This window comes from Phlebotomus papatasi, chromosome 2, assembly GCF_024763615.1.
Source record: "Phlebotomus papatasi isolate M1 chromosome 2, Ppap_2.1, whole genome shotgun sequence".
In the NCBI taxonomy this organism is placed as follows: Eukaryota; Metazoa; Arthropoda; class Insecta; order Diptera; family Psychodidae; genus Phlebotomus; species Phlebotomus papatasi.
In genome coordinates, this window is record NC_077223.1 from 57,449,252 (window position 1) to 57,459,512 (window position 10,261).

The 10,261-nt window shown below is 34.9% G+C and overlaps 1 protein-coding gene across 1 annotated transcript in view; it reads right to left on the reverse strand.

The window, feature by feature from the left end:
- Positions 1-10,261, reverse strand: part of LOC129801870 (phospholipid scramblase 2) — a 37,927-nt gene that overhangs the window by 13,216 nt on the left and 14,450 nt on the right. The window contains exon 3 of the mRNA XM_055847265.1: positions 7,694-8,343. Coding sequence (XP_055703240.1) covers positions 7,694-8,343 — 650 coding nt within the window. The remainder of the gene's footprint in view (positions 1-7,693; positions 8,344-10,261) is intronic.

A 10,261-nucleotide genomic window follows, 5' to 3' on the forward strand; every position in this document is an offset into this window, starting at 1 on the left:
TGCTTAAAGATGCATCTCCAGCATTGAGGAAATCTATTATCCAAAATTGTTCCCAATCAACTATCAAAGCTTTGCAAGAAATCGTACAAAATACTTTAAATGGAAATCTTCAAATTCAGCCTAAGCGTATTGGACCTCTGAAAAAGTATAAAAATGAGATCCGCAAAATTGCATGCTCAAAAACATCACAGTGCTCCAGGAGGAAATTACTAGTGCAGAGAGGATCAGGATTTTTACCAATCCTAATTTCAACTTTATTATCAGGAGCGATTGGAAAATTTTTGGGGTCATAATGGATAGGAAGAAAAATTCTCTACAACGATATGTAGTAGTCACACCCGAGTTGTTTGATGAATTAAAGCCTTTCATAAATTTTGAGAAAAATTTGACATCTCTGGATCGTGAGATATATAAAATTCTCTCTAACAAAAAAATGAACAATGTTGAGAAATGGTACAGATACAGACATTCTCTTGCAAAGCAATCAGAATTGAAACGCAAAAAGCAAAATTTTCCTCGATCTATCAATTTGCATCGTGAAAAGCAGAGAAAAATTTTACCAACATATTCAGTGGGTACCCAAACAAGATACAATGGACCACCAACGTTAGATAAATCTACTACAACTGCGTTTGAAAATGATGATATGTTCATTGATGATGAAATTCAAGATATTGTTCAAGAAAATGAACTTTCTCAAAAAGAAGATTCCCTGATCAATTTAGGAGAAGAGGATATTTTCGAAACCACTAATCTTGTTGATGATGAACATTTTGATGGACTCCCGAGAAGTGCTCAACAAAAGCTCTTAAAAAAATTGTCGAAATATGAGCGAGATCCATCTCAAAGATCTAGCATTCCAGCATGTATAACAATTGAGGATAATGAGGGAAATGTATACAGTGTGCCTACAAATAAAGATGAGCCTGAGAAAACACCTGCTAAACCAAAGAGGGCCAGAAAAATTACACCACGTTCGCCGAAACGGACTCGAAGCTATATAAGGAAGATGCCACAAGGCTCTGGTCAATCTGAAATCAATTTTCCTGTGCAAAAGAAATTATCATGGACTCCAGTACCTTAGATGAGGAATATTTGAATTTAAACAGTAAAAACTTGTATGCCAGACCACAGAAACTGTTTGAAAATTTGAAAAATATTGTCAGCAAAAAAGACATAACAAATTATTTGCAAAAACAAGATGTGTATACTTTGCATCATCCTGTAATAAAGAATTATCCAAAAAATAAATATATTGTTACAAATATTGATGAGTTATGGGAAATTGATTTGGTTGATATGAGACAGTATAAAAAGCATAATGACAATTTCTCTTTCATTCTAACCGTCATTGATGTATTTTCCAAATTTGCATTTGTGCGCCCACTTAAGAATAAATCTGCAGAAGAGGTTACTAAAGCTTTTGCCGATATTATTAAAAAGAGTGGGAAAATTCCTGAAAAAGTGCAGTCTGACCATGGAAAAGAATTTAAAAACTCAATTTTCAAAAGTTACTTAAAAAGCAAAAATATTCAGCAAAATTTTTCTTATAACCCATCAATTAAATGTGCCGTCGTGGAAAGATTCAACAGAACGTTTAAACAGAAAATGTTTAGATATTTTACACATAAAAAGACAGAAAGATATATCGATGTTCTGAACCAATTGATTTTTGTCTATAATAATTCTCACCATAGAACTATAGGAATGACACCTAACGATGTAACAGATGATGATGTTCCAAATTTAAATAAAAGATATAGAGATCAACATTTGGATTTTTTATCAAAGTATTCAAAGAATGTCAATAACCTTCAAGTTGATGATTTGGTGAGAGTTGCAAAATCTAAACCATCATTTGACAGAGGTTTTCAGCAACATTGGACAGTCGAAAAATTTCACATAGACAAAATAATCGACAAAAAACCCTTCCCAATATACATTTTGCGCGATTACAAAAATACTCCGATTTCTGGAAGATTTTATAAACAGCAATTGCAAAAGGTACAGATTAAAGATGGTCATCCTCCCATTGAAAAGATTATAAAAACGCGAGGATTGGGGAAAAATCTTCAGTATTATGTAAAATTCAAAGGAGATGATACATCTCATTGGATAAATCAGGCCAATATTTTAAATCAATATGGTATCGAGCGACATGAAAAATGATTTTTACTTGACTCTGTTGAGCAATTCCTCTCAGAGATATTTTCCTCATAACACTCTGGCAAATTTTTACACCAAATTGCCAACAAAAATATTCTTGCCCGGTGAATGGATTGTTGGACTTGCTGAAATATCATTTAATGTGGCAGAATCATCTGGTGATAGGGAAAAACCTAAAGCTGTAAAGCCAAAAACCATCACCATAATAAATAATCAGGGAGCGAGAAAGCCGATAACAATTCCCATTTATACACCACAAACACCTCTAAGAAGTCTTCTCTACTTGGTGAAAAATGCTTATAATCATAATTCTACAATGGACAATCCAACTGTGGGATCTTCTTTCGAGGCATTCAACATTGAAATGAAACTCGAGCAGATTATTGAGGAATGCACAGAGTGCACATATGATACTGAGCACGTGGAGATGAGTGAAATGAGTGGAAATGCCAAACTCGCAACGGTTCTAAGACCAAAACAACAATGCGAGCCAGCTGATATAATTGTAAAACAATCTTTTGATGAGGTGTCTGAACCTTTGACCACAATCAGCATGTATTTGAATGACACAATGTTTGATATTCCACTGTACAGAGATAATTATGAATCTATTGATGATCTTATGAAAACAATATTTGCATCTGTTCCGCAATCTGCACGCAACAAAGATGAACTTTTAAAAATTTTAGAACATTCAAAATTACCTCCAATCATACATGATGTGAACAGGGATGATTTTGTTTCATCAGTTTTGCATCCATCGATTTCTCCAGCCCCATTTACAACAAGCCACACCAGGGACTTAATGTTTGTGTACACTGATATAATTAGGCCTCAACTTGTAAGCAATACTTTTGCAAGATGCCTGAGGACCATACTTTTAATTCAGAACAATGAAGTTTATAAATCATTTGAGAGAATTCAATATTTTCCTGTAGAAAAAAATGATTTTGATACGATTGAAATTTTAATCACATCCCAAAATGGGAAACCCTACAATTTTCAAGCCAGCTCAACACCAACAATGTTAGTACTTCATTTTAAGAGAAATAAATGATGTTATGAAAAGATATAAATACTACTGTTATTATTGATTTCTTCACTATCTCAAAGATGGCTAACCTATACACTTCATATTATATGAGACAAATTGGCCGTGGAGAAATTGGAAATGTTTATGTTCCTGATTTCTATGGCGTACAAAGAGGTCGAGGACTGGGTTCAGTTCTTGGAGGCCTAATTCGATTTCTTAAACCCCTTTTTATTAGAGGATTGTCTGCATTGAAAACACAAGCTGCAAAAACAGGAGCTGAAATTTTAACAGATATTGGTACAAAACCCCTTAAAGATATTCTTCTGGAGCGGGGTAGAGAAGCTCGAGATGATTTAAGACAAAAAGCTATTAAAAAATTCAAAACTATGACTGGAGAAGGTATATATACGAGTCCACAGAGAGGATCTTCTATTCCCTCATCATCCTTAGTGAGGTCCAGATCGAAGAAAAAGAATAAAGCCAAAAATATTCTTAACAAAATTCAGGAAAAGATTATTAAAAAGAGATCAAAGCTCAAAAAGGTCAAAGCCAAGCAAAATAAAAAACCTAGAGTCTTGGATATTTTTTCATAATGGCTCAATATACAGAATGTATGAAGAGTGAACTGGACATTTTTCTATCTCCACCCTTGCAAACATCTATTCTCAGAGCCGATGAAATCTCTTATCAACCCCTTGCCAGTCTAGATAATTCATCAGTGATTGAATTTTACTCTGTATCCAATGGAGATTGCTATCGAGATCTATCTTCAATCTACGTGAAATTTAAAATTCAACTCTTAAATGAAAATGGAGAAAGATACACAGATGATGATATTGATCAACCAGGAATTGTAAACAACATCCTGCATTCACTCATACGATCGGTGTCTGTGTCACTCAATGGAAGGATAATTTCCCAGAGTGAAGGAGATTATCATTACAGGAGCTATTTTGAGACACTTTTGTCTTATGGACAAGATGCCAAAAATACTTTCCTACGCAACTCTGGATGGATAAAAGATCAATCAAAAAGAAATAATTTGATTAAAAATAGCAAAGTAATTGAGGTTTTGGGTCGGCTGCATTGTGATATGTTCAATCAGCCATTATTCTTAATTAACAATGTAGACCTAAGGATTATTATTACTCTTGAGAAATCATCTTTCTTTCTTCTTTGCAATGATAATCATAATCCACAATTTCGCATACACGATGCAACAATGTATATGAAACAGATAACTTTAAATCCAAATATTCTTCTTGCCCATAACAAAGTGCTTGAGCACAAGAATGCAGAATACCATTATAAAAAAGTTGAAATTAAAACACTAACAGTTCCCGCGGGGTCTAATTCCATAAATTTGGACAATATACTTCATGGAATTTTGCCACGCCGAGTAATTTTTGCCATGGTTGACAATTCTGCATATAATGGACAAAGATCTCAAGATCCATTTAATTTTCAGCATTATAATATCTCAGATTTCGCCTTACTTGTAAATGGCACACCATATCCAATTAATCCTCTTCACATGGATTTTCCTAAAGATCAATATGCAAAAGCATACCAGACTCTCTTTACAGGAACAGGCATTCACTATGATGACAAAGGGCATGACATCACTTACGAAGAATTTAAAAATGGATTTTTCATCTTGGCATATGATCTGAACCCCGATGCTCATTCAGGTGGATGTCTTTCTCTGTTAGATCAGGGTTCTATTCGCATTGAAGCTCGTTTTTCTGAGACAATTCCAAAAACTATTACTTGCATTGTGTATGCGGAATATGATGCGAAATTAGAAATTGATAAGAATAGAAATATCATTTTGTCATAAGCTGATATACAATAGATTAATTTTTTGTCTGTCAATAAAGAATTTATAAAATGTGAAAAAATGTTTTTTTTTTCTCTTTCATTGATCATCTGTTACTGATCTTCATTTTTCAGTGAGGTGCTACAATTGCATTGCACTTCCGAGTCTTTTTTCTGTGTTGCCTTCCTCTGTCTGGAGGTATCAAATTTTTGCACTGAGAATGATAGAAAGAGACTCTCCCATATGGTAGTGAGCGCGCGAAAAGGTCTCATATTGCATTTGCATTTTTCCACACTTGGACTGTGCAGAGGAAAAAGATAATGAAGAGTTTCACCTAAAATTTCATTCACTGTATGTGACACCAAAAAAAAACACAATTTGCAATTCTTCTGAGTAGTTGGGTGATCTAAGATTTGCAAAATATTGTGAAATTCCACTCATCAAGACATTTTTTCCGTGTTGCCTTCCTCCGTCTGAAGGAATCAAATTCTTGCACTCTGCATACTCATTCCCACATGGTAGCGAGCGCGAAAAGGTCTCATATTGCATTTGCATTTTTCCTCACTTGGACATTGCAGAGAGAAAAAAGATTATGAGGAATCTCACCTAAAATTTCATTCATTGATAACGAAAAGCCACAACACATTTTTTCTATCACGTGCGGATAAAGTGCACAGTCATCTGCGCATTGTATAGGGAGAAAAAATTACATGAGAAAGAGTCCACCAAGCTAATTTGCATTTCAAAATGACCCTTTAAAAGTGCAATCTCAAAAAGTTCAAGATGGCCGTCTAAAGTTTACATCTTAAAATCGCAATATGACCATCAAAACGGTTTACATTCAAACAACAGTACTCTGCTGGGACAGCCAATAAAAATGGTTCCCAACAACAGTACTCTGCTGGGACAGCCAATAAAAATGATTCTCAACAGTACTCTGCTGGGACACCCAATAAGAATCAACAGTACTCTGCTGGGACAGCCAATAAGAATCAACAGTACTCTGCTGGGACAGCCAATAAAATTAACCGAAAACCGAAAAGGGGGTTGCGGGAAGGGGGTACGGGGAGGAGGGATTACCCTGAAGGTAGCCCATCGACCAGCATTATAGCCCTGTGACGTCACAAAACAGTACTCTGCTGGGTCACACAGGTGACGTCACAACAGTACTCTGCTGGCACCTTACTACTTATAAATATGTTGCTAAAATTAGGGGTGCTCCATCTCATCCGCACTTTTTTTGAGTGCCTCAAAATGCAACTTTTTCTAAATCCTATTTTTCGAAGTGACTATTTTCATCTAGGCATTTCTAATATTGATATCTTAAATTTAGAGTCTTCAAATGATAAACCAGTGAGATTCGTCTTTGTCTCACATTGAAAACGTATCCGCAATATTGAATATAAAAAAGGTGTTCCATCTCTTCTCGAATGACTATACGATTTTTACCGATTTTTTCGATATTTTTCATTTCTTTAAATTGCTTAATTGTCTTAAAGATGAACAAGTTTAAGTTTTCGATGTATTTATCCTATTTATCGGTCACTTCATGTGAAATTTTTGATTTTTTATTTTACATAATTCTTCCTCGAATTCTTTGAAACTTTGTAAGTTTAAGAAGGTTCATGAAGGCTATCTATAATAAAAAATTTCAAGCCTCAGTCTCTTTTATTTTAGAAAATAGTGAATATTGAAATTTTCGTTTTGACAAATTTTGCCCCAGTCTCCCATACTTATCGGTGGTTTATTATCGGTTCATAAGTGATTGTATCTGCATCAGGTTTTTCAGAAATTCCAAGACCTTTCCAACGAGCCCAAATATGACTCCATTCGGTTGGTTAAATGCGCTCTAAGGCCTTTTTAACTTTAGAACTTGAAAAAAACATTATTGGAAAATATATTGCACGGCGCGTTTAAATCACAAAAAAAAACATTGTGTTTTTTTTTAGGAGGAATGGAGGGGGGGGGGAGAAAAAGGAGGGGAATGTTAACGGTCCTTATGTCGACTTATGGGGAGGTCCCCTGAAGGTCCCAAGTCGCTATCTCTAACCGTTTAGTCTCAAGATCTAGATACGATAAATGCACAGTCAGACGGACATTCTGACGTTAAAAATCATAGAGTAAGTGTGCCAAATTCAGGCCAGCTTGCAATTCCGGCCACCTTTTTTGTTCCTCGAATTTCCATGAACTTTTAGATTTTACGTACTCTGGAGATTATACAATGCAAAAGAATAACAAAAAAATGTAGCTTCGACAAACGAGATGACGTGAAAAAGATATTGGAAGAATTCCCGAAGGGCAAGGAACTATGAGAATGAAGGTGGCCGAAATAGGGCACCAAAGCTATGTTTATATTTTTATTCATTTTAAAATGTATTAAGAATGATTTTAGAATAAATAAAGACGATAAATTGTCTACAGGGTTTCAAGCAACACGCTTTAAGAAAAAGGAATAAAAAAAATCAATTTGTATTAAAAATATTACTTTTCAAACTTGAGACTTTGAGGCTTGCATGCAACTATGCCGAAATTTGGCTCACTTACCCTACACAAAAAATTAAACGTAAAATTGTTCGTAAATGTTTGTGAATTCCTAAATTTCCTGTTCAGCTAAATATACAACAGTTGCCCCAAAAAAAACCATGTCCAAATTAAATAAAATAAGAAGTACTCACAATTAGGAAGCATGCACCAATGAGGACGGCTTTCATGCGAACATCGAGGTCCATGGGGAAGTTGATGCCAAAGTGATCAGCATCCGTGAACATTTCACGGGCCAATCCTGACCATTGCTTGCTGACCTTGCCCACTTGCTGCCCATCCCGGGTCAGTACCTTGAATTCCACATCACCGCAAATGCTAAAGGTACAGAAAGGACCTTCAATGCGCAACACTGTCTCTCCCGATTGATCCTTGAGGCTAAATTGTGGCGTAAAAATACTCCATTCCTGCTCAATTGTCCCAATAACATTTCCTGGTGGAGCCGACACCTCCATTGTCTGCAAGCAGCATGGGAAGCAGCAGGACTGACATCGCAATGGGCGATAGAGGTGCATCACTTGGTTCTTGTAAATATCAAGAATCTTCATGTCAAATGGTCGCATGGGGCCACAGCAATTTCGTGTGCAGCAATCAACATCCTCCGCTGCCCAGTAAACTTTTTGGCCCATGCTGTTTTTGATTGTGAACTTATTGTTGGTCTCGAAGCCCGTGAAAGCCTCCAGGAGCTCCACTTTTTGATGCACCAACAGCTGGTCAATTTGTGTAAGGTACTCCAAACCAGGGGGGCAATTGGGAGCTCGTGGCGGTAAACTCATCCATCCATCTAAAAATTTTCAAAAAATTGAATTATGGTAATTCAATTTAAATTATATTTATGTAAAAGAAACCAGTTAAGGTAAGTGTGCCAAATTCCGGCCAGTTTGCAATTTCGGCCATATTTTTTGTTCCTCGAATTTCAATGAATTTTTAGTTTTTGCATACTTTTAAGCTTCGACGATCAAGATAATCTGAAAAGGCATTTGAAGAATTCCGGAAGGGCAAGGAACTATGAGAATGAAGGCGGCCGGAATAGGCCACCAATGCTATGTCTATATTTTTATTCATTTTAAAATGTATTAACAATGATTTTAGAGAAAATAAAGACGATAATCTGTCTACAAGGTTCCAAGGAACACTCCTTACAAAAAGTGACAAATAAATTCAATTTGTGTTAAGAATATTACATTTCGAACTTGTGAATTTGGCGCATGCATGCAACTATGCCGATATTCGACACACTTATCCTATATTTGAAGGACACACACTAATTAGTCAGGGGACCAGCAGTGATCCCAATTATGGTTAATCGGTTACTGGAAAACCGGTTAACCGACCAATAATTCTCGAGACGGTTTTAAAATCGGTTTTTAACGCAGTGAAATCGGTTTTAAACCGCTACTTTTAAAAATTTTAGAATTTCTTCATCTAAGCTCAAATTTATTTAATAATTTATTTGGTTCTATATCAATCTATGCTATTTATCTTACAGCTTTCAAATTAAATGTTTTGACATCTTGAATTTCTTTTGATTAGATCGGATCAGTATCTGAAGTTGTGATGAAAATTTTTTATGGGCAAATTACCGCAATTTTCAGATGGTAATTTTCTGGTAATTCCTGGTAACTTTCCAAGGAAAAATTTCCCTGGAAAACTTCCGGCCATCTCTAGTTGTGATGTTACAACAAGAGAAAAACAATTTTTTTGAACTTCAAACATCATTAGTTAGAAATTATTCAAAAAGTGTCAATCAGGAAAATCATTTTGAAGAATATCCAAAAATTGGAGTCAGAAAAAAGAATCAACTAAAATACTGTTCTGTTGAATTTTTCAAAAGTTTGATACGGAATATCTACTAGCAGGTAAATGTAGAAAAAAAAACACTACAATTTTTACTAATTTCTATTGAATTTCGAGTGAGAAACATTTATCATTTAATTAATTACACGTTTAAAAGCGATATAAAAACTAAAAACGTGGGCTATAAAAACTAAAAAAAAACATGTTTCTATTTTAAATAATATTTAAACTTTAAACAATACTTACTAAAATTTGCATTAAATATTTTTAAAAAACACTACAATTTTTACTAATTTCTATTGAATTTCGAGTGAGAAACATTTATCATTTAATTAATTACACGTTTAAAAGCGATATAAAAACTAAAAACGTGGGCTTCATTCATTGGAAATTAAATTTCGAAAAGTTATAATCCTAAAGAATTTAATTTCGAATGACTTCGAGCTTTGAAAAAAATTTCTTGACATGCTGTAAAACAGGAGTGACAAAGCGTCCCAGGTTTCGCGAAATGCTCGAACTCGTGACTTAGATTCTATATTACCTCAGAAGTACTTTCGCATCATTTACCATTTACCGGTTTTCAACCGATTTGAACCGGTTCATATATCATTCAAAAGATCCTCCAAAATTGTTTTAAAAGTATCATTTTCGGATAAAAATTAGTTATCGGCTATGAACCGGTTCATTACCGGTTCAGAACCGATTGGAACCGGCTCAGTTTTATAGGAAATTCCAAAACCTCTCCAACGAACCCAAACCTGACCCCATTCCCTTGATAAATGCACTCTCTAGTGTCTTTTTAAACTTTGACCTTGAAAACCATTATAAGGAATGATTCAAGAGGATTTTCGTATATGGACAAGATGTCCGCCTGGGTAATCTCTAAAACATATCCAAAAATGAAA